This window comes from Entelurus aequoreus, linkage group LG18 (genome assembly GCF_033978785.1).
Source record: "Entelurus aequoreus isolate RoL-2023_Sb linkage group LG18, RoL_Eaeq_v1.1, whole genome shotgun sequence".
NCBI classification, from domain to species: Eukaryota; Metazoa; Chordata; class Actinopteri; order Syngnathiformes; family Syngnathidae; genus Entelurus; species Entelurus aequoreus.
The window spans coordinates 7491870-7517195 of record NC_084748.1 but is presented as its reverse complement, the minus strand read 5'-3'; the positions used below and the strand labels follow the sequence as shown (position 1 = coordinate 7517195).

Here is a 25326-nt window from a genome sequence, read left to right as displayed (position 1 = left end):
AAAACTTACAAACGTTGCTTGGATTGATGAGTTAAGAATCCACACATGTAGCAACGCTACGGACGAATAGAAGACTTAACGGCACTTCTACTTCCGGTTGAAAGCAATAAACAGAAGGCCACTGCAGCAGCAGCAGTGAGCGAACTTGCCCCAAAGATGGCGCCACAGCACAAACAATAACACGCCTTTTTAGTGTCTTTGCTTATTTTTTTTTGGAACAAACAAAGACGGCGCACAAGGAGACGCTGTCAAAGTGGAGGCACGTAAAATAAGACCGCCAACAAAAGGGCGCATCCTGAAAGAAAGCGTTTGTAAAACAATCTATGTAAAACCACAAAGAATTGTCTGAAATGTACAAAAAAAAATCATAAAATTACCCCTTTAAATGTCATTTTGGGATGTAAACGGACAAAAAAATAGATAATCGACAATTTTTGCGATACTTTCGTTGTCTTCTTCTTGGTTTCTTTTCAAGTCAATGCTTTTTTTTGGTCTCCCACACTGTTCAGTTTAGACACAATTTATGGCAGTGTCTCTTAACCATAGGGCCGCAAAAAAAAAATCTGTGTTTCTCAGCTTTTGGTCTGTGTTCAGTTGTAATGCACTTTTCCACCACTTGTGGCAGTAATGACAATATCAAACAAACAGAAGAAGTCTGGCGCTAGAGTCAAGCGCAAAAAGTATGACTAAAGTGGTGAAGCTGTAATTTATTGACAGTTTATTTAGGACAATTATGTAAAGAAATGATATATTATCACATTTAGTTGGAAAATATATATTTTGTATTATTAATTTTATTTTTTATTTAATTAATTAATCTATATTTATTTAAAAAAAAAATCAATTTTAGCACTGTATGTATTAAGTAGATTTTTTTTTTTTTTAGATGACTAATTTAGTGTTAATATTTGAGCGGGACCCGGGCCCCTCGGTTGTAAATAAGTTGGTCCCAAAGTCAAAAAGGTTAAGAGACCCTGCTCTATGGCAGGAACCCTACTTAGGCACACTACAGAACCGCCTCGTCACTTTTGGTATTTCTTCTTCCAATGGCAAAATTTTATATTAGCATTTGAGCTAATGTTGTTAGTTTGAACATAAAAATCATGGTTTTTGATACTTGGTCCCATCTTAGAAGTCTGCTAACTCATCCTACATTAGCATGCTAGCATTTTAGCAAATTTTGTGTCCATACGCCTAAAAATCATGGATTTTGATACTCTGCGCCATTTTAGAAGTATGTTAACTTCTCCCATTTAAGCATGCTAATTTTACCATGCTAACATTAGCGTGCTTGTGTGTTATGCTGAATTTTTATTTTATTTTATGGAATTTAAACCTAAAAATCATGGCTGTAGATACTTGGTGCCATCTTAAAAGTATGCAAAACTCATCATATGTTAGCATGCTAATGTGTTGTGCTAGCATTTGCTATTTGCTTTCGTATGAACCTAAAAATCATGGATCACCATCTTAGAAGTATGTTAACGTCTCTTATGTTTGCATGCTAACGTTCGTATGCTAACATTTTAGCTAATTTTGTTTATTTAAACATAAAAATCATGGTTTTTGATACTTGGTGCCAACTTGAAAGTATGCAAACTCACCCTGTTAGCATGCTAATGTTTTATCCTAGCATTTTTGCTATTTGCTTTCGTGTGAACCTAAAAATCATGGATTTTCATATCTGGCGCCATCTTAGAAGTATGCTAACTTCTTCTATTTAAGCATGCTAATTTCACCATGATAACATTAGCATTCTTACGTTTTATGCTGAATTTTTTCGCTTATTTTATGCAATTAAACCTAAAAAAATCATGGCCATTTTGGTGCTATCTTAAAAGTATGCAAATTTCAATCACAATCCCGGTGTTAGAATAATTGTTTCTAAATTATCACAAAAACTTTGTGTTACATTTGAGGACCCGGTGAGAAGACACAAGCTGTCTTTGAAACCTACCAAGAAGAAGGCTCGTACAACTCCACTGTGTAAGGGGGAAAGCCACATGAAGGGTTTTCTGTGTTCTTTCATGTATGGTAATCAACAGAAAGATATTGTTCTAACCCAAGGACTTCAAAGAGGAGAGATGGCAGGATCTGCCCAATTTCCTGACGACCTCTTTTTGAAGTATTTTACGACCTCTTTTTGAACAATTTTACGAACTCTTTTTGAAGTATTTTATGGATTTCTTTTTTAACTATTTTATGGAACTCTTTTTGAACTATTTTTATGGAACTCTTTTTGAACTATTTTACAAACCTTTGTCCTTTGGAAGCAGTGGTGGCCATGTGGTCGGGGAGGGTCCAAAATAAAAAAAGGAGGCGTGCAATCTTTTGGCAGAACGTAATGACACTAGTGGTACAAGGGTACATATGTGCACGTTTCTCCTCACTGAACCACATTGAATTCTGTCTCTGTTTCATTCTTTGCTTCTGGTCTTGTTTAATAGATGTCATCAGTGTTTGAACCTGACACCCGGGCCAGAGGTTCACAGCACAGATAGCAAGCCCATCAAAATTTCCGCACAAATTTTATACTTCACTGAATATCATCCAAGTCTTCTTCTCAGGAATGTCCTTCACACTCACTCCCTTCACCACCATGCTTGGAAAAACAAAGTTAAGTTCATCTCTAGCTACAAGCTAATGCTAGCGAGTAAGACCAGAAGTTTTGGTCAAATCGTACAGCGTTCATGGTATCGTCTGCTATGCTTACTTGCAGTGGGGAGGCTCATAATCCAAATTTCTGCTTAAAAGCTGGGTCACTCGTATTCGGAGGTACGGCTGTATAATGTTACCTTACTTTCACTTTGTAGATGTTTACCTGCACTGTGCCGGAAAAAAAAAAATCAGGTTCTGGCACTAAATGAAAGCTGACCTACTAGTCATCACTTTAAAGGCCTACTGAAATGAATTTTTTTTATTTAAACGGGGATAGCAGATCTATTCTATGTGTCATACTTGATCATTTCGCGATATTGCCATATTTTTGCTGAAAGGATTTAGTATAGAACAACGACGATAAAGATTGCAACTTTTGGTATCTGATAAAAAAAAGGCTTGCACCTACCGGAAGTAGCGTGACGTAGTCAGTTGAACATATACGCAAAGTTCCCTATTGTTTACAATGATGGCCGCATGAAGTGAGAGAGATTCGGACCGAGAAAGCGACAATTTCCCCATTAATTTGAGCGAGGATGAAAGATTTGTGGATGAGTAAAGTGCAAGTGAAGGACTAGTGGGGAGTTGAAGCTATTCAGATAGGGAAGATGCTGTGAGAGCCGGGGGTGACCTGATATTCAGCTGGGAATGACTACAACAGTAAATAAACACAAGACATATATATACTCTATTAGCCACAACACAACCAGGCTTATATTTAATATGCCACAAATTAATCCTGCATAAAAACACCTGCGTGTTTGTTATGCTAGCTCCTAGCTCCTCTGCTAGCTCCTAGCTCCATAGAACACGCCAATACAATTCAAACACCTGATCAACACACACAATCACTCAGCCCAAAAGACCGTTTACCTAACCCAAGGTTCATAAAGCTTATATATTTTTAAAAAGTTACGTACGTGACGCGCACATACGGTCAAGTTATCGAATGTTTAGCAGCCAAGGCTGCATACTCACGGTACCTGATATTCAGCTGGGAATGACTACAACAGTAAATAAACACAAGACATATATATACTCTATTAGCCACAACACAACCAGGCTTATATTTAATATGCCACAAATTAATCCTGCATAATAACACCTGCGTGTTTGTTATGCTAGCTCCTAGCTCCTCTGCTAGCTCCTAGCTCCATAGAACACGCCAATACAATTCAAACACCCGATCAACACACACACAATCACTCAGCCCAAAAGACCGTTCACCTAACCCAAGGTTCATAAAGCTTATATATTTTTAAAAAGTTACGTACGTGACGCGCACGTACGGTACGGTACGTGTTATGCTAGCTCCTAGCTCCTCTGCTAGCTCCTAGCTCCATAGAACACGCCAATACAATTCAAACACCTGATCAACACACACAATCACTCAGCCCAAAAGACCGTTCACCTAACCCAAGGTTCATAAAGCTTATATATTTAAAAAAAAGTTACGTACATACGCAAAAAAAAGCCAAAGCTGCATACTCACAGTAGCACGTCTGCGTCTTTGTCATCCAAATCAAAGTAATCCTGGTAAGAGTCTGTGTTGTCCCAGTTCTCTACAGGCGTCTGTGTATCCAAGTCAAAAGTCCTCCTGGTTAGAGTCTCTGTTATCCGAGTTCTTCCATCTTGACTGCATCTTTCGGGAATGTAAACAAAGAAGCGCCGGCTGTGTACTGTTGTGGCTGACTACGTTCGAAAAATACGTCCATTTCGCACCGACAACTTTCTTCTTTGCTTGCTCGGCTTCCTTCTCCATAATGCAATGAACATGATTGAAACAGATTCACGAACACAGATGTCCAGAATACTGTGGAATTATGAAATGAAAACAGAGCTTTTTCGTATCGGCTTCAATGTGGAAGGCATACCCGTGTTCGTCGGGCTACGTCACACGCATACGTCATCCTCAGAGGCGTTTCGAACCGGAAGTTTAGCGGCAAATTTAAAATGTCACTTTATAAGTTAACCCGGCCGTATTGGCATGTGTTATAATGTTAAGATTTCATCATTGATATATAAACTATCAGACTGCGTGGTCGGTAGTAGTGGGTTTCAGTAGGCCTTTAAGATACGGACTGTCATGAATCTGGATGCCACTGAGAACGGAGTGAAAGACAAATGGGTGGACAATAACAAAGAAGATAAATACAGACAGCAGAGAGTGCAGAAAAGCAAAACCCGAATGGTCACCCTGGTGGTCCGCGGGCACGAATTGAAGCCAACGACACTGAAGATTCCTCAAGATTTAAAAAACACCAAATCAACGAAAACCCAAAAAGTGTCCTGGTTATTATTGTCTTGTGTCAGCAAATGTTTGTGTGTGTGGGCGCGTGCACATGAGTGCTTCGGAGCCATCCACAGGAACCAGAAAAGCAGAGGACTGAAGACAGGCGGCCTTGCCGGTCCTTCTGTACCTGCATCGTCGGCAGAGTGACCGGTGCGTGCGGTTGTCTCAAATGTGTCAAATTCATAACATTCAACCGCACATTATTGTGTACTTTTATGGTTATGATGCAGCTCTAGTTGTGTGTCTCCGCGTGTGTGTGTGTGTGTGTGCATGTGTGTAGGGATGTGGTGCGTCCGTGCAGGTTGCAGATGGACAGGCAAAGCCCCCCTCCTCCGCTCCCTCGCTCCTGCGGCCTGACGGCAGGCGAAATTAGGAAAAGTGGAAGAAAATAAAAAATTAGGGGGGGTCCACTGTCACGTCACTGCACCACAGAAGCCACTCTCTCCCCGCAGATTCGGAGAAAGGACAACGCGCACCAAGACCACCACCACCACAACCACCATAACAGACAGCGAGGAGGACACCGCTGGGACGGGGGCGGGGGGGGAGGGAGGGTGGGTGTAATGGGGGCGAGGTTAAAGGGGAGGGACAGGAAGGTGGGGTGGAGCCGCAGGGGGCGGGTCTACCTTATAGGCCACCCGGGCCGGACACCTCTTCCCGAGGCCTAGCGGCGGACACATGTGTCTTAGCATCTGATACATGTCTGTGTAAGTGATCCGGCCGCTGGGGTGGCCACACACACACACACACACACACACACACACACACACACACACACACACACACACACACACACACACACACACACACACACACACACACACACACACACACACACACACACACACACACACACACACACACACACACACACACACACACACACACACAGTAACCAATCAACCGACAGACAGAACAAACCATGACAGAGGAAAGGAAATAAAGGATGAGGGGATGGGGGAAAACGTCGGGGTGGTACGAGGCGAGGAAGAACGGAAAGAAAAGGGACACAGGGAAGGAAGAGGGAGGGAAACAAATACACAAAGGTTATTGATTTCGGACCGCTGTTGATGTGTGGTTGCTGTGGCGATAGAGAGGATGAGAGAGGAGAAGGGGGCGTGGCCTAGCCTGGCGTCGAGTACAAAAGAGAGAGGAAGGGAGGAGCAGCTTGGAGGAAAGGTCAAAAGGGAGGAGTTGAGTTAGTCCAGGTGAAAAAAGGAGGATTTGGGTCTCGTCTGCTCGGGTAGAATAGCGCCGAGGAAGCTAGCGGGACAACGCCGTAGGAATGGCCGACCATGTCAGCTACGTTCCTGAGGCTGCGCGTCCAACGGGAGCCCACAATCACGTCTGCGCCGCCAGACAGGCTAAGAGCCACGCTCGACGAGACAAGCGTGGCTGCGAGTTCATTGGCCCGCGTTTGCTTCTTTGGCTTGTCTCGTTTTACCTTGGTAGGAGCCTCTTTTTTGCACTGCTCTCCGAAATCTAAATGATCCAATTGATCAACTGGTCTCTCAACGAAATTGACAGGATCTTTTAAAAGAGAAGCTCGGGTTTGGAGTAACCCGCTTGTCCTGATGGAACATTTGTTGCTGGATACCCAATGGACTCTTAGGAGAGAAGTGGAGAGTTCTGTGCCTGGCAGTTCTTTCAGTCGAAGACATTGAAGATATTTATTTGGAACTGTGATAACAGGTCATCTTCTGATTGGATTGAGCGTTGCTCTGGGCCCTCAACAAATTTGAAAGACGATGGCAGCCGTTCAAGGAGCCCAAGCACTGCCCGTCACGGTGGATAGGATGGGCAGAGCTGTGGGCACCCAGACTTCCGTGATCTCGGAGTTGAATTGCAAATTGGGAAACCAAATTGGGTAACATCTCGGAGGAGTTTCCCACTGCGCAAGGTGAAATTAGGATCAATTTGAGAGCCAGAACGCGCAATTAGAGCTGACAAATCATTGGAATATGTCTGCTGGTCCTACCCATAACAATCCTTATCTACAATTCGACTCCCTATGCAACCGGCCTTAGCAAGACTGGGCTGTAAACACCCCAGCGAGACCATTGAAGCGAAAGTAACCCTGAAAAATCCCTCCCCCCTTTCATCAAGAACACCTGGGATGTTGAGTCTGTTACGTGAGCCGCCCCGCCGTTGCAAGTCTCGAGTTTGATTGGCTTAAATGTGCGGGGAAGTTGTGGGCATTGGTCAAAGTTGCGAGGCAGCGATTTCTGTGAATTAGGGCGATTGCTACATTGCAAAATCCAGGAGGTACTACTTAGAATCCACAATGATGGTTAAATTGTGTTAAGAGCAAATGTTAAAGTACCACGACCAAACCACACCGTCCAAAGATAAGGTCAGCACATGAAACACAGGTTCAAAGAAACGGAGGACCAAGTCTTGGTAGAACATGTCCTACAAGTTTCTCGACATTTGTAACCATCAGGGCAAGTGTTACCGCCATGGAGCTACCAGGTAAGCTAATGGCTAGCCAGGAGTCTTCTTTTTAGATTCCAGCATTCTGGATGCTGTGTGCCCTTTACATGTCAGTCCAGGTACTAAATGAGGACGCATTTGTTTTCTTCACACCTCTGAAAATTGGATTCTGAACAAAGTTCAATGAAAAGTCTGCTTTCTATAGTCCCGCAAGTATACTAGCATGACGAAAACGACTTCAAATGTCTTGGACAACTTAAGAAAAACAACTTTCATCCATCCATCCATCCATCCGTCTTCAACCGCTTATCCGGAATCGGGTCGCGGGGACAGCAGCTCCAGCAGAGACCCCCAGACTTCCCTCTCCAGAGCAACATTAGCAACTTCCTCCTGGGGAATGCTGAAGCGTTCCCAGGCCAGAGAGACGATGTAATCCCCCCGTCTGGTCCTTGGCCTGCCGCGGGGTCTCCTCCCAGTGGGACGTGCAAGGAGGACCTCCCTAGGGAGACGCTCGTGAGGCATCCGCACGAGATGCCCGAACCACCTAAGCTAGTTCCTTTCCAAGCGAAGGAGCAGCGGCTCTACTCCGAGTCTCTCTCGGGTGACTGAACTTCTCACCCTATCTCTAAGGGAGATGCCAGCCACCCTTCTGAGGAAACTCATTTCGGCCGCTTGTATCCGCGATCTTATTCTTTCGGTCATGACCCACACTTCATGACCATAGGTGAGAGTAAGAATGTAGACAGCTCGGTAGACCGAGAGCTCTGCCTTCTGGCTCAGGTCTCGTTTCGTCACAACAGTGCGGCAAAACAACTTCCATCAACTTCTATATTGTATCTGGAGTCCACAATGGACAGAAATGGTCACGAACATATTCCAAAATCTTGTTTCCAGAAGAGTGGAAGCTGTTTACAAAGGGTCATACTAGTAGCTCTTAAGGAGATTAGCCCCGAAGCTAAAAGTCGACTTTGTGGGTAATTTAATAATACTTTCCTTCCTTTTGGCAGAATAAGAACGCCTTAGAAATACTCTTTGAGCTCTCCCTGTTTTCTGATCCACACACTCTCACACACATACTGTCAGAAAAATTGTATGTAAATTAACAAAAAACTTTTCTTTCTGAGCTCCCAATGAACAGACAAGAGGCTGTCTTTGTTGTACCAAGCTAAGGCTTGGAAAATTCCATTGTGTACGATGGGAGGAGACGGGAGGAGGTTATCTATTGTCATCCAAGACCTCCTCAAGCTGAGTCCAGGACTAGCCCAAGTCTGAGGCATCTTTTTCTTTTGTTTTCTTTTGTGGCCAAAAATAAGAGCTGTTTACATACCCCCCCATTCCTGTAGAAACAGATGTTGTTGTGTAAACATTGAATATCCAAATAAAGGAGACGTAAACCTTTTTTCGTTAGAGCGTGGTGGAAGACTGTACAGAGCGTACAGTCGCCGCGTCTCTCCTCAATATTGAGTCCAAATTGAATTCTGTCTCCGTTTGATTCTTTGCTTCTTGTCTTGTTTAATAGATGTCATCAGTGTTTGAACCTGACACATATATTATTATTTGTATTATTATTAATGGTGTCATGAGCTACCAGCCTGGAGAGACAGTGAAGAAAGAGGCGCTCAGCACACACGTCAGGTTAACTTTCAGATCATCTTAGAAGGGTGGGTCCTAGTGCGGGACGATGGACAACTTCAAAAAGCGCTACGTGTGCTAAAGCTAGCGGCTAGCAACGGTTCTGTCTGGCGCAGCTCGTTTAAAAGGCTCTCGGTGGACACGAGACCTTGAAAAGTCCAACGTTCCTGACCCAAAAAAACACACACATACACATGTGTTCATTCTCCCCCCACCCCCAGAAAAAGACAGAGACACAAACAGAGCGGGTGTGGCCGTTAAGAATAGGTATGCTTACATCCTCCATGTTAGCGCGCTAAAGCTAAGACAGCAGCTGCATGCTAACCGCTGAGTCATTGTGGTGGACGGGCGGTCCAAAAGGACATTCATGACTCTGAAAAGGACATACATTTTGGGCTGAATACATTACTCTTGTTAATCTTTTTTTTTTCAGTGGCATAAGCAACGCTAACTTTGCAGCGTACGCTCTCAACATGGAGCAAGTAACAGATAACTTCAATATTTGCCAGGTATTTGAAAATCTCATAAAATAGTCACATTGTATGGAGGTTAATTTGTGTTTTTATTACAAAAAGCTTTTTTTGACACATAATTTGAACAGATTTTTCTGTTTGAATTTTGTGAACTACTTTTTTTTTTTTTTTTTTTTTTTACATCAAGTTATGCTGAGTCTTTAATTTAATCTAACTTAATTATTTATTCTAATAAAGCAGAAGTGGGTCTTCAGAATTGAAGCAACAAATGTTTCCAATATTTTTTTCACACTCAATTTTCCTACACTGATTTTTTTCACTGAGTTTTTGACACACTGAATTTTCACAACCAAACTTGTTTTACATAGAATTTGTATACACTGAATTTATATTCACTAAATTATTTTACACAAATTTTTTTAACACTGAATTTGTTTACACTGAAATTTTTACACACCAACTTTTCATAGACTACATTTTTTAACAGTGAATTTTGATACATTTAAAAAAAAATGTAACACTGAATTTTTTACACTGAATTTTTAACACATTACATTTTTGTAGACTAAATTTATTTTTACACTGAATTTTTACACACCATTTTTTCATACACTGAATTTTTTAACAGTGAATTTTCTTCAATGAATTTTGGTACAATGATTTATTTTTACACTGAATTTTTTTCACACCAAATTTGTTTACACCGGATTTTTACACACTAAATTTTCAAACACTGAATTTTTTTTTTACATTGAATTTTTACACACTGAACTTCTATGCACTGAATTATTATTTTACACAATTATTTTACATTGAATTTGTTTACAATGAATTTTTTGCACACCAACTTTTCATAGACTACATTTTTTAACAGTGAATTTTGATACATTTAATTTTTGTTAACACTGAATTTTTAACACATTAAATTTTCATAGACTAAATTTACTTTTACACTGAATTTTTACACACCAACTTTTCATACACTGAATTTTTTAACAGTGAATTTTCTACAATAAATTTTGATACATTGATTTTTTTTTACACTGAATTTTTTCACACCAAATTTGTTTACACTGGATTTTTACACACTGAATTTTCAAACACTGAATTTTTTTTTTTACATTGAATTTTTACACACTGAATTTTTATGCACTGAATTATTATTTTACACAATTATTTTACATTGATTTTTTTAACACTGGATTTTTACACACTGAATTTTTTTTACAGTGATTTTTTTAACATAGAATTTTTACACTGAATTTCTATGCACACAATTATTATGTCACACATAATTATTTTACATTGATTTTTTAACACTGGATTTTTACACACTGAATTTTCAACTGTGATTTTTTTTTACACACTGAATTCCTATACACTGAATTATTTTACACATACTTTTTTACACTGATTTTTAACACTGAATTTGTTTACACTGAATTTTTACACACCACATTTTTATACACTGAATTTTGCAAAAGTGAATTTTCTACATTCAATTTTGATACATTGATTTTGTTTTTACACTGAATTTTTTTCACCGAATTTTCATCAACTAAATTTTTATCACAATGATTTTTTCGCACGGAATTTTTACACGCAACATTTCAAAACAAGCAGAGTTTTTAAACACATTTTCATTCAAAGAAAGTGTCAGCATAATTTGATGTAAAAAAATAAAATTAAATTCAGTTCACAAAATTCAAATGCAAATAATTCAGCGACAGATTTTGTGGCAATAAAAAGCTTTTGTAATAAAAACACAAATTTACCTCCATAGAAGTGGGTCTTGAGTTTTGAAGCAACAAATATTTCTGCACGGAAATTTTTTTTGCACTGAATTTTTACGAACAAACTGACTTTTTTAACACATGAATTTTGTGTACAATTTTTTTCAATGAAAATAAAATTCACAAAATTCAAGCGCAAAAAATTCAGTGTCAACATTTTTTGGGGTAACAAAGACACAAATCGACCTCCATACAATGTCGCTTGCCTTGACTGTCGCCATGGAGACACGTTTTGTTTTCCTACGCCGAGGCCCCCGCCGCCTTTGGGTGTGTCTCCGTGCTAATAAACCCCGCCTCCCCGACCCCCACCAAACAAAAAAGATGCACGTGGCCCAAACATTTCCTGCCCAGGCAAAATCAGACAGCAAGCAGAAATGGAAACCAAAAAGAAAAAAGATGACTGAGTTTTGACCTTTGAATGAAAACGTGAATTTTCCCGACGACAGCGAGTGCAGTGCACCACCGCATGCGTCACACACACACTGCTATCTGCGCACGCGTGTGTGTGTGTGTGTGTGTGTGTGTGTCAAACATTCCCATGGTCCCGTCAGAATGCAAATACACCCTCGATGGCAGACTAGTGATGCAAACCTCGAAAAGAACAAACGATGACAAAGGAAGGGAATAATCCATCTTAAAAAAAGAGCGACATTCATTCCACTCTCTTAAAAGGCGAGCAGGTTGCGTTTGTGAGTGGGGGTGCTTTAGGGGGTGCAGTCCAAACCTTGCAGGCCACCCTATGCGGGCACTTCTTGCCAAGGCCCAGGGGAGGGGAGATAACTCGCAATAAACTGTACATATCCTTATAATGTATGCGCCCGCTGCAAGAAAGACACAAGGGAGGTTAGGAGGAGGTCACGGGAGGAGAGAACACAACAGCTGGAGAAGGGCGAGAGAGAGAGAGAGAGAGAGAGAGAGAGAGAGAGAGAGAGAGAGAGAGAGAGAGAGAGAGAGAGAGAGAGAGAGAGAGAGAGAGAGATGCCTTCCTCGCATGCACAAAGAGGACAGGAGGAAGAGGAGTGTTGGGCTGCAAGAAAAAACATCTGGAAGACGGAAGTCAGGGGTGTCTAAAGTGCGGACATTTTTGCAACGTTTGCATATTCTCAAAATACTATAAAAAAAATTAAAAAAAAGAATCAAAAGTTGCAATGTTGACTCTGATAACACACAAGATGTTTTTCCACCCCCCAGAAAATAATGAATTAAAATCAACGGTGTTATGAATTATTGACATATTTACACTACCGTTCAAAACAATTTTGTGGAATAGCCTTCATTTCGAAGAACAAGAATAGACTGTCGAGTTTCGGATGAAAGTTCTCTTTTTCTGGCCATTTTGAGCGTTTAATTGACCCCGCAAATGTGATGCTCCAGAAACTCAATCTGCTCAAAGGAAGGTCAGTTTTGTAGCTTCTGTAACGAGCTCAACTGTTTTCAGATGTGTGAACATGATTGCACAAGGGTTTTCTAATCATCAACTAGCCTTCTGAGCCAATGAGCAAACACATTGTACCATTAGAACACTGGAGTGATAGTTGCTGGAAATGGACCTATGTAGATATTGCACCAAAAAGCAGACATTTGCAGCTAGAATAGTCATTTAGCACATTAGCAATGTATAGAGTGTATTTCTTTCAAGTTAAGACTAGTTTAAAGTTATCTTCATTGAAAAGTACAGTGCTTTTCCTTCAAAAATAAGGACAATTCAATGTGACCCCAAACTTTTGAACGGTAGTGTAAGTCTCCAATTACTTCAGATTAAAAATTCCACAAATTTTGGGGGAAATATTGCATATTTTATGGGTTTCACGTAATAAAATGATGTCTACTTTGACAAAAAGGGCATAAAAATACTAATTAAAAAAACTAGAGATGTCCGATAATGGCTTTTTTGCCGATATCCGATATTCCGATAATGCCCAACTCTTCATTACCGATTCCGATATCGATATATACAGTCGTGGCATTAACACATTATTATGCCTCATTTTGTTGTGATGCCCCGCTGGATGCATTAAACAATGTAACAAGGTTTTCCAAAATAAATCAACTCAAGTTATGGAAAAAAAAATGCCAACATGGCACTGCCATATTTATTATTGAAGTCACAAAGTGCATTATTTTTTTTTAGCGTGCCTCAAAACAGCAGCTTGGAATTTGGGACATAAAGGGAGGTTGAGGTGGGCCGGGTTGGGGGGCGGGGTTTGTAGGGAGTAGCAGGGGGTGTATATTGTAACGTCCCGGAAGAGTTAGTGCCGCAAGGGGTTCTGGGTATTTGTTCTGTTGTGTTTATGTTGTGTTACGGTGCGGATGTTCTCCCGAAGTGTTTTTGTCATTCTTGTTTGGTGTGGGTTCACAGTGTGGCGCATATTTGTAACAGTGTTAAAGTTGTTTATACGGTCACCCTCAGTGTGACCTGTATGGCTGTTGACCAAGTATGGCTTGCATTCACTTGTGTGTGTGTGTGAAAAGCCGTAGATATTATGTGACTGGGCCAGCACGCAAAGGCAGTGCCTTTGAGGTTTATTGGCGCTCTGTACTTCTCCCTACGTCCGTGTACACAGCGGCGTTTTAAAAAGTCATACATTTTACTTTTTCAAACCGATACGGATAATTTCCGATATTACATTTTAAAGCATTCATCTGCCGATAATATCGGACTGCCGATATTATCGAACATCTCTAGAATAAAAGGATAAAAAGTTGCAATGTTGACTCTGATAACACACAAGATGTTTTTCCACCCCCCAGAAAATAACGAATTAAAATCAATGGTGTTATGAATTATTGTCATATTTAAGTCTCCAATTACTTCACATCAAAGATTCCACTCATTTTGGGGAAAATATTGCATATTTTATGGTTTTGTCGCAATAAAATTTATATTGTGTAGTTATATATATTGTGTAGTTATATTTGTATGGTAATTATTATTCTGTGACTGTAAATTGTTTGCTTGTTTTTTTATTGATGCTTTTATTTTTTTCTGTATTGTGTAGTTATAATTATATGCTTTTACTTGTAATTGTATTGAATTGTGGACCCCAGGAAGACTAGTGGGTTGTTGAGGCAACCAGCTAATGGGGATCCTTAATAAAAATCAAATCAAAATCAAAATGATGTCTACTTTGACAAAAAGGGCATTAAAAAAAAAATAAAAATAAAAAAAAATCATAAAACAAATTATAACTTGTAATGGACGTATGGATCTGAAATTGATCTAAGACTTAAGTGTTGGAAGTTAAAAAAAAAAAAAAACCACAAATAAAATGTATGACTTATTTTTAACACATTTAGGAAAAACAGTCATTGCTGAAAAAATAATAATGAATTCAAATCAATGGTGTCATCAATTATTGGCATATTTATGTCTCCAATTACTCAAAGATCAAAGATTCCACTCATTTTGGGGGAAAATATTGCATATTTTATGGTTTTGTCGCAATAAAATGATGTCTACTTTGACAAAAAGGGCATTAAAAAAAAAAATACCAAAAAAAAAATCATAAAACAAATTATAACTTGTAATGGACGTATGGATCTGAAATTGATCTAGAGACTTAAGTGTTGGAAGTTAAAAAAAAAAAAAAAAAAACACAAATAAAATGTATGACTTATTTTTAACACATTTATAAGTGGGGCCCTTTTGGGAAAAACAGTCATTGCTGAAAAAATAATAATGAATTAAAATCAATGGTGTCATCAATTATTGGCATATTTAAGTCTCCAATTACTCAAAGATCAAAGATTCCACTCATTTTGGGGAAAATATTGCATAATTTATGTTTTTACCGTATATAATTGATATATGTATACATATATATGTTTCTATATGTGTGTGTAGACATATATGTATATATATGTATACATACATGTATATATACATACAGTATATGTATATATACATATATATTGTACATATATGTATAAACGTATACATGTATGTATATATACATATATACTGTACATATATGTATACATGTATGTATACATGTATACCTATATGTATGTATGTGTGTGCACATATGTATATGTACATACTGTACCAGTGTTTCCCATAAACTGCCAAGATACCTGTGGCGGTGGGGGCGTGGTCACCATGGCATCATTGAGTAATTTGCATAATTTACTACAATGATATGATTTTCTCTAAAAAGGCTCAAAAAATGTATACTTACTAATTAATAATAACAGTTTTGTTTTAAACGTCCATCCATCCATCCATTTTTCAATATAACTACAACACTTTATGTACATATTTATATACAGATTTGAACAACAAGTTATTTACTGAAATATATTTATTAATTGTGGTTCTTACAAAAAATATACCTTATAAAATATAAAAGCTAAAATGTCTCTTAAAGCTCTGCCCCTTTAATTAGTGCATACTAAATCATTTAACTTTAGCCTACAACTACAACCATATTATTTACCAGCAACATAAAGTGAAACAGAGGCAGAGGTGTCCTGCCACAGTCAGTAACAAATAAACAGAAAACAGTAGTGGTCAAATACAAATAAGGCGACAAGAGAAGTATCCTACACTTCTCTTTTGTAAAGTAAATCTGAACAGCATATACGGGCATCTACATCAACTATATGATTTGCCTGAGAAGCTGGACAGGACAAAAAAAAAAGAAAAGAAAAAAAAAGCCGAAAAATCTATTTGTGGCGGACGTAATTCTTTCATGGCGGGCCGCCACAGATAAATGAATGTGTGGGAAACACTGTATACATACTGTATATATGTATATTAATGTATATATGTATATACATATATACACACATATATATATTTTTACTTTATACTGACAGATGGACCTGAAGTTGATCAAGAGATTTAAGCGATTAAAAAAACAAAAAACAAAGGGCCACTTCCTTTGATGTGGCCCTGCGGAAGGCTGGAAATAGTGTCCCTCCATAACGCACATACTGGCAAAATGTGTTTCTCCTGCCAATGTAATAAAAAAAAAAAAAGAATGTTTGTAATTCTCTGCTTGTCCACTTGACTTATGATATCACAGTCTGTGAGTAAAAAGTAGAATAATCAGAGACAATCGGCAATGTAAACAAAGTATTCAAGGCTGTTGTTGTACACGTAATATTCAACAAGGGCCAGGGTATAATTGCAATGTGGGCCCTCGATAAAAAGGTGTTTGAACCCTCTGACGTAAAGGAAAGAAACTTCCGATCTTTGAGTATCGGCCGATACCAGTAATTATTCCATACGATATCAGCGGGAACCACAGTACATAGTTTTATTTTGAAGGTTTTTTTCAAAGGTTGGTATGAAAAAACACTAAACTTATGACGGACTTGCGCTGTCTTTACGCGGGGTGGTATTTCTTGGTGACACCTTGTGGCCACGATCGTTCATGAATATAAGCAGTAAGTGGAATGATGCGGACACGTTTGTTACTGGATACCTTCTAATATGCCTTGGAGGCTGTGTATGTGTAAGTAATATGCAACCGTCATTATTTGATACTTGTTAATATTGACAATATTCAATTATTATCATGTATGTTTTTCTGGTGTGTGAAAAACACATTTTGTCCAAAAAACTGGCAGCTCACTCGCTAGTTTATTACTAGCGAGTGGGCAGCAGGAACCACAGTACATAGTTTTATTTTGAAGGTTTTTTTCAAAGGTTGGTATGAAAAAACACTAAACTTATGACGGACTTGCGCTGTCTTTAAGTGGGGTGGTATTTCTTGGTGACACCTTGTGGCCACGATCGTTCATGAATATAAGCAGTAAGTGGAATGATGCGGACACGTTTGTTACTGGATACCTTCTAATATGCCTTGGAGACCGTGTATGTGTAAGTATATGCAACCGTCATTATTTGATACTTGTTAATATTGACAATGTTCAATTATTATCATGTATGTTTTGCTGGTGTGTGAAAAACACATTTTATTTGTCCAAAAAACTGGCAGCTCACTCGCTAGTTTATTACTAGCGAGTGAGCAGCAGGAACCACAGTACATAGTTTTATTTTGAAGGTTTTTTTCAAAGGTTGGTATGAAAAAACACTAAACTTATGACGGACTTGCGCTGTCTTTAAGTGGGGTGGTATTTCTTGGTGACACCTTGTGGCCACGATCGTTCATGAATATAAGCAGTAAGTGGAATGATGCGGACACGTTTGTTACTGGATACCTTCTAATATGCCTTGGAGACCGTGTATGTGTAAGTAATATGCAACCGTCATTATTTGATACTTGTTAATATTGACAATGTTCAATTATTATCATGTATGTTTTGCTGGTGTGTGAAAAACACATTTTATTTGTCCAAAAAACTGGCAGCTCACTCGCTAGTTTATTACTAGCGAGTGAGCAGCAGGAACCACAGTACACAGTTTTATTTTGAAGGTTTTTTTCAAAGGTTGGTATGAAAAAACACTAAACTTATGACGGACTTGCGCTGTCTTTAAGTGGGGTGGTATTTCTTGGTGACACCTTGTGGCCACGATCGTTCATGAATATAAGCAGTAAGTGGAATGATGCGGACACGTTTGTTACTGGATACCTTCTAATATGCCTTGGAGGCTGTGTATGTGTAAGTAATATGCAACCGTCATTATTTGATACTTGTTAATATTGACAATGTTCAATTATTATCATGTATGTTTTGCTGGTGTGTGAAAAACACATTTTATTTGTCCAAAAAACTGGCAGCTCACTCGCTAGTTTATTACTAGCGAGTGAGCAGCAGGAACCACAGTACATAGTTTTATTTTGAAGGTTTTTTTCAAAGGTTGGTATGAAAAAACACTAAACTTATGACGGACTTGCGCTGTCTTTAAGTGGGGTGGTATTTCTTGGTGACACCTTGTGGCCACGATCGTTCATGAATATAAGCAGTAAGTGGAATGATGCGGACACGTTTGTTACTGGATACCTTCTAATATGCCTTGGAGACTGTGTATGTGTAAGTAATATGCAACCGTCATTATTTGATACTTGTTAATATTGACAATATTCAATTATTATCATGTATGTTTTGCTGCTGTGTGAAAAACACATTTTATTTGTCCAAAAAACTGGCAGCTCACTCGCTAGTTTATTACTAGCGAGTGAGCAGCAGGAACCACAGTACATAGTTTTATTTTGAAGGTTTTTTTCAAAGGTTGGTATGAAAAAACACTAAACTTATGACGGACTTGCGCTGTCTTTAAGTGGGGTGGTATTTCTTGGTGACACCTTGTGGCCACGATCATTCATGAATATAAGCAGTAAGTGGAATGATGCGGACACGTTTGTTACTGGATACCTTCTAATATGCCTTGGAGGCTGTGTATGTGTAAGTAATATGCAACCGTCATTATTTGATACTTGTTAATATTGACAATGTTCGATTATTATCATGTATGTTTTGCTGGTGTGTGAAAAACACATTTTATTTGTCCAAAAAACTGGCAGCTCACTCGCTAGTTTATTACTAGCGAGTGAGCAGCAGGAACCACAGTACATAGTTTTATTTTGAAGGTTTTTTTCAAAGGTTGGTATGAAAAAACACTAAACTTATGACGGACTTGCGCTGTCTTTAAGTGGGGTGGTATTTCTTGGTGACACCTTGTGGCCACGATCGTTCATGAATATAAGCAGTAAGTGGAATGATGCGGACACGTTTGTTACTGGATACCTTCTAATATGCCTTGGAGACCGTGTATGTGTAAGTAATATGCAACCGTCATTATTTGATACTTGTTAATATTGACAATATTCGATTATTATCATGTATGTTTTGCTGGTGTGTGAAAAAAACACATTTTATTTGTCCAAAAAACTGGCAGCTCACTCGCTAGTTTATTACTAGCGAGTGAGCAGCAGGAACCACAGTACATAGTTTTATTTTGAAGGTTTTTTTCAAAGGTTGGTATGAAAAAACACTAAACTTATGACGGACTTGCGCTGTCTTTAAGTGGGGTGGTATTTCTTGGGGACACCTTGTGGCCACGATCGTTCATGAATATAAGCAGTAAGTGGAATGATGCGGACACGTTTGTTACTGGATACCTTCTAATATGCCTTGGAGACTGTGTATGTGTAAGTAATATGCAACCGTCATTATTTGATACTTGTTAATATTGACAATATTCAATTATTATCATGTATGTTTCGCTGGTGTGTGAAAAACACATTTTATTTGCCCAAAAAACTGGCAGCTCACTCGCTAGTTTATTACTAGCGAGTGAGCAGCAGGAACCACAGTACATAGTTTTATTTTGAAGGTTTTTTTCAAAGGTTGGTATGAAAAAACACTAAACTTATGACGGACTTGCGCAGTCTTTAAGTGGGGTGGTATTTCTTGGTGACACCTTGTGGCCACGATCATTCACGAATATAAGCAGTAAGTGGAATGATGCGGACACGTTTGTTACGGGATACCCTCTAATATGCCTTGGAGACTGTGTATGTGTAAGTAATATGCAACCGTCATTATTTGATACTTGTTAATATTGACAATATTCGATTACTTTCATGTATGTTTTGCTGCTGTGTGAAAAACACATTTTATTTGTCCAAAAAACTGGCAGCTCACTCGCTAGTTTATTACTAGCGAGTGAGCAGCAGGAACCACAGTACATAGTTTTATTTTGAAGGTTTTTTTCAAAGGTTGGTATGAAAAAACACTAAACTTATGACGGACTTGCGCTGTCTTTAAGTGGGGTGGTATTTCTTGGTGACACCTTGTGGCCACGATCATTCACGAATATAAGCAGTAAGTGGAATGATGCGGACACGTTTGTTACGGGATACCCTCTAATATGCCTTGGAGACTGTGTATGTGTAAGTAATATGCAACCGTCATTATTTGATACTTGTTAATATTGACAATATTCGATTACTTTCATGTATGTTTTGCTGCTGTGTGAAAAACACATTTTATTTGTCCAAAAAACTGGCAGCTCACTCGCTAGTTTATTACTAGCGAGTGAGCAGCAGGAACCACAGTACATAGTTTTATTTTGAAGGTTTTTTTTCAAAGGTTGGTATGAAAAAACACTAAACTTATGACGGACTTGCGCTGTCTTTAAGTGGGGTGGTATTTCTTGGTGACACCTTGTGGCCACGATCATTCATGAATATAAGCAGTAAGTGGAATGATGCGGACACGTTTGTTACTGGATACCTTCTAATATGCCTTGGAGGCTGTGTATGTGTAAGTAATATGCAACCGTCATTATTTGATACTTGTTAATATTGACAATATTCAATTATTATCATGTATGTTTTGCTGCTGTGTGAAAAACACATTTTATTTGTCCAAAAAACTGTCAGCTCACTCGCTAGTTTATTACTAGCGAGTGAGCAGCAGGAACCACAGTACATAGTTTTATTTTGAAGGTTTTTTTCAAAGGTTGGTATGAAAAAACACTAAACTTATGACGGACTTGCGCTGTCTTTAAGTGGGGTGGTATTTCTTGGTGACACCTTGTGGCCACGATCGTTCATGAATATAAGCAGTAAGTGGAATGATGCGGACACGTTTGTTACTGGATACCTTCTAATATGCCTAGGAGACTGTGTATGTGTAAGTAATATGCAACCCTCATTATTTGATACTTGTTAATATTGACAATATTCAATTATTATCATGTATGTTTTGCTGGTGTGTGAAAAACACATTTTATTTGTCCAAAAAACTGGCAGCTCACTCGCTAGTAATAAACTAGCGAGTGAGCAGCAGGAACCACAGTACATAGTTTTATTTTGAAGGTTTTTTTCAAAGGTTGGTATGAAAAAACACTAAACTTATGACGGACTTGCGCTGTCTTTAAGTGGGGTGGTATTTCTTGGTGACACCTTGTGGCCACGATCATTCACGAATATAAGCAGTAAGTGGAATGACGCGGACACGTTTGTTACTGGATACCTTCTAATATGCCTTGGAGACCGTGTATGTGTAAGTAATATGCAACCGTCATTATTTGATACTTGTTAATATTGACAATATTCAATTATTATCATGTATGTTTTGCTGCTGTGTGAAAAACACATTTTATTTGTCCAAAAAACTGGCAGCTCACTCGCTAGTTTATTACAGTAAAATGTACAGTGCTTCTTACAGCATATAACGGTGAATGGAAAAACAACACCAATGTTTTTTTTACGGTGAAATTCCTGGCGACCGAAATAGCAGTTCTTTTTTTACCACACTGTAAAGTTGTACATTTACAATCAATTCCTGATAAAAAGGTTATTACTTGCACAGTAACACTTACAGTAATTGACTGTGACATATCTTTACAGCAATGAACTGTAACTGGGTGATGACCCATGTTACCGCTAATTACAGTAACATCAGAACTAAACGCCCGACCTTCTCCGTTGTACTTCTTCTATATGGATGTTGTTCATATGGATGTAAAGACAGTGTTTTTGTTTGATTATTTATGGGACAAGCGGTAAAAAATGGATGTCTACATAGTGCAATCGTTTGGGGCCAATACGTATTACTTATGATTACTCGTTTTTTTAAAAAACTTTTCTTACTGTATGATTTCCCCACTGTCAGGTAAATACATGTCTATCCCAACTGTTGAGGGAGCAAAACGCCTTAGAAGTGACTAGCTGTGGTCTTGCTCGAGGAGATAAACACAATGAGTTAACTTTCAGTTTCCATCTCTGCCAACATGGACTTTTAACACCCCTGTGTTGTTTCTACCTTTTGAATGGACTGGTGTAATATACAACTATGATATATGGATGGTGACATGTGTGTGTGTGGTGTACATGGGTGTGTGTAAAGGTGTGTGAATATATAGGTATGAGTGTACATAGGTATGTGTGTATAGGTGTGTGTGTGTATATAAGTGTGTAAGTGTACATAGGTGAGTACATAGGTGTGTGTGTGTATATAAGTGTGTAAGTGTACATAGGTGAGTGTATAGGTGTGTGTGTGTGTGTATATAAGTGTGTAAGTGTACATAGGTGAGTGTATAGGTGTGTGTGTACATAGGTGTGTGTGTGTATATAAGTGTGTAAGTGTACATAAGTGAGTGTATAGGTGTGTGTGTGTGTGTGTGTATAAGTGTGTAAGTGTACATAGGTGAGTGTATAGGTGTGTGTGTACATAGGTGTGTGTGTATAGGTGTGTGTGTGTATATAAGTGTGTAAGTGTACATAGGTGAGTACATAGGTGTGTGTGTGTATATAAGTGTGTAAGTGTACATAGGTGAGTGTATAGGTGTGTGTGTGTGTGTGTGTATATAAGTGTGTAAGTGTACATAGGTGAGTGTATAGGTGTGTGTGTACATAGGTGTGTGTGTACATAGGTGTGTGTGTGTATAGGTGTGTGTGTGTATATAAGTGTGTAAGTGTACATAGGTGAGTACATAGGTGTGTGTGTGTATATAAGTGTGTAAGTGTACATAGGTGAGTGTATAGGTGTGTGTGTGTGTGTGTATATAAGTGTGTAAGTGTACATAGGTGAGTGTATAGGTGTGTGTGTGTACATAGGTGTGTGTGTGTATATAAGTGTGTAAGTGTACATAGGTGAGTACATAGGTGTGTGTGTGTATATAAGTGTGTAAGTGTACATAGGTGAGTGTATAGGTGTGTGTGTGTGTGTGTATATAAGTGTGTAAGTGTACATAGGTGAGTGTATAGGTGTGTGTGTACATAGGTGTGTGTGTGTGTATATAAGTGTGTAAGTGTACATAAGTGAGTGTATAGGTGTGTGTGTGTGTATATAAGTGTGTGTGTGCGTGTGTGTATACATGTGTGTGCATTAGTGTGTGCGTGTGTACGTACAAAGGTGTGTGTGTGTATCGGTGTGTGTGTACATAAGTGTGTGTATATAAGTGCGTGTGTGTGTGTGTATACAAATGTCTGTATATATAGGTGTGTGTGTATACAAATGTCTGTATATATAGGTGTGTGTGTACAAATGTGCGTGTATAAGTGTATATATATATAGATAGGTATGTGTGTATATAAGTGTGTGTGCGTACATAGGTGTGTGTATAGGTGTGTGTGTGTGTATACATAGGTGTGTGTGTGTGTATAAGTGTGTGTGCATACATAGGTGTGTTTATAAGTGTGTGAGCGTGTACATAGGTGTGTGTGTGTATGTGTATAGCTGTGTATATATATAAGTGTGTGTGTGTGTGTAGGTGTGTGTAGAGGTATGTGCATAGTTGTGTATATATAGGTGTGTGTATATACATAGGCGTGTGTGTGTGTGTGTATACAGGTGTGTGTGTGTATACATAGGAGTGTGTATAGATGTGTATATACACGAGTGTGTGTGCATAGGTGTGTGTGTATAAGTGTGTGTGTATAGGTGTGTATGTATAAGTGTGTATAGGTGTGTGTGTGTACATAGGTGTGTGTGTGTATATAAGTGTGTAAGTGTACATAAGTGAGTGTATAGGTGTGTGTGTGTGTATATAAGTGTGTGTGTGCGTGTGTGTATAAGTGTGTGTGCATTAGTGTGTGCGTGTGTACGTACAAAAGTGTGTGTGTGTATCGGTGTGTGTGTACATAAGTGTGTGTATATAAGTGTGTGTGTGTGTGTGTGTGTGTGTATACAAATGTCTGTATATATAGGTGTGTGTATACAAATGTCTGTATATATAGGTGTGTGTGTACAAATGTGCGTGTATAAGTGTATATATATATATATATACATAGATAGGTATGTGTGTATATAAGTGTGTGTGCGTACATAGGTGTGTGTATAGGTGTGTGTGTGTGTATACATAGGTGTGTGTGTGTGTATATAAGTGTGTGTGCATACATAGGTGTGTTTATAGGTGTGTGAGCGTGTACATAGGTGTGTGTGTATAAGTGTGTGTATGTGTATAGGTGTGTATATATAAGTGTGTGTGTGTGTAGGTGTGTGTAGAGGTATGTGCATAGTTGTGTATATATAGGTGTGTGTATATACATAGGCGTGTGTGTGTGTGTATACAGGTGTGTGTGTGTGTATACATAGGAGTGTGTATAGATGTGTATATACACGAGTGTGTGTGCATAGGTGTGTGTGTGTATAAGTGTGTGTGTATAGGTGTGTATGTATAAGTGTGTATAGGTGTGTGTGTGTGTGTATACGTACATAGGTGGGTGTATGTATCGGTGTGTGTGTATATAAGTGTGTGTGTGTGTGTATACAAATGTCTTTATATATAGGTGTGTGTGTATACAAATGTCTGTATATATAGGTGTGTGTGTATACAAATGTCTGTATATATAGGTGTGTGTGTACAAATGTGCGTGTATAAGTGTATATATATATATATATATATAGATAGGTATGTGTGTATATAAGTGTGTGTGCGTACATAAGTGTGTGTATAGGTGTGTGTTTGTGTATACATAGGTGTGTGTGTGTGTATATAAGTGTGTGTGCATACATAGGTGTGTTTATAGGTGTGTGAGCGTGTACATAGGTGTGTGTGTATAAGTGTGTGTATGTGTATAGGTGTGTATATATAAGTGTGTGTGTGTGTAGGTGTGTGTAGAGGTATGTGCATAGTTGTGTATATATAGGTGTGTGTATATACATAGGCGTGTGTGTGTGTGTATACAGGTGTGTGTGTGTATACATAGGAGTGTGTATAGATGTGTAAATACACGAGTGTGTGTGCATAGGTGTGTGTGTGTGTATAAGTGTGTGTGTATAGGTGTGTATGTATAAGTGTGTATAGGTGTGTGTGTGTGTGTGTGTGTGTACGTACATAGGTGGGTGTGTGTATCGGTGTGTGTGTATATAAGTGCGTGTGTGTGTGTGTATACAAATGTCTGTATATATAGGTGTGTGTGTATACAAATGTCTGTATATATAGGTGTGTGTGTATACAAATGTCTGTATATATAGGTGTGTGTGTACAAATGTGCGTGTATAAGTGTATATACAGTATATATATATATAGATAGGTATGTGTGTATATAAGTGTGTGTGTGCGTACATAGGTGTGTGTATAGGTGTGTGCGTATACATAGGTGTGTGTGTGTATATAAGTGTGTGTGCATACGTAGGTGTGTGCGTGTGTATATAGGTGTGTGTGTGTGTGTATATAGGT

At 38.7% G+C, this 25326-nt stretch overlaps 1 protein-coding gene across 6 annotated transcripts in view; it reads right to left on the bottom strand.

Moving 5' to 3' along the window:
- Window positions 1–25326, bottom strand: part of cacna1ab (calcium channel, voltage-dependent, P/Q type, alpha 1A subunit, b) — a 302834-nt gene that overhangs the window by 41006 nt on the left and 236502 nt on the right. For 5 of the 6 annotated variants that reach the window (XM_062026422.1, XM_062026423.1, XM_062026425.1 and 2 more), the window contains one exon: window positions 12007–12103. In XM_062026422.1, coding sequence (XP_061882406.1) covers window positions 12007–12103 — 97 coding nt within the window. Of the gene's footprint in view, window positions 1–5577; window positions 5675–12006; window positions 12104–25326 lie in introns of all 6 variants that reach the window. The other variant, XM_062026427.1, reaches the window with a different exon arrangement.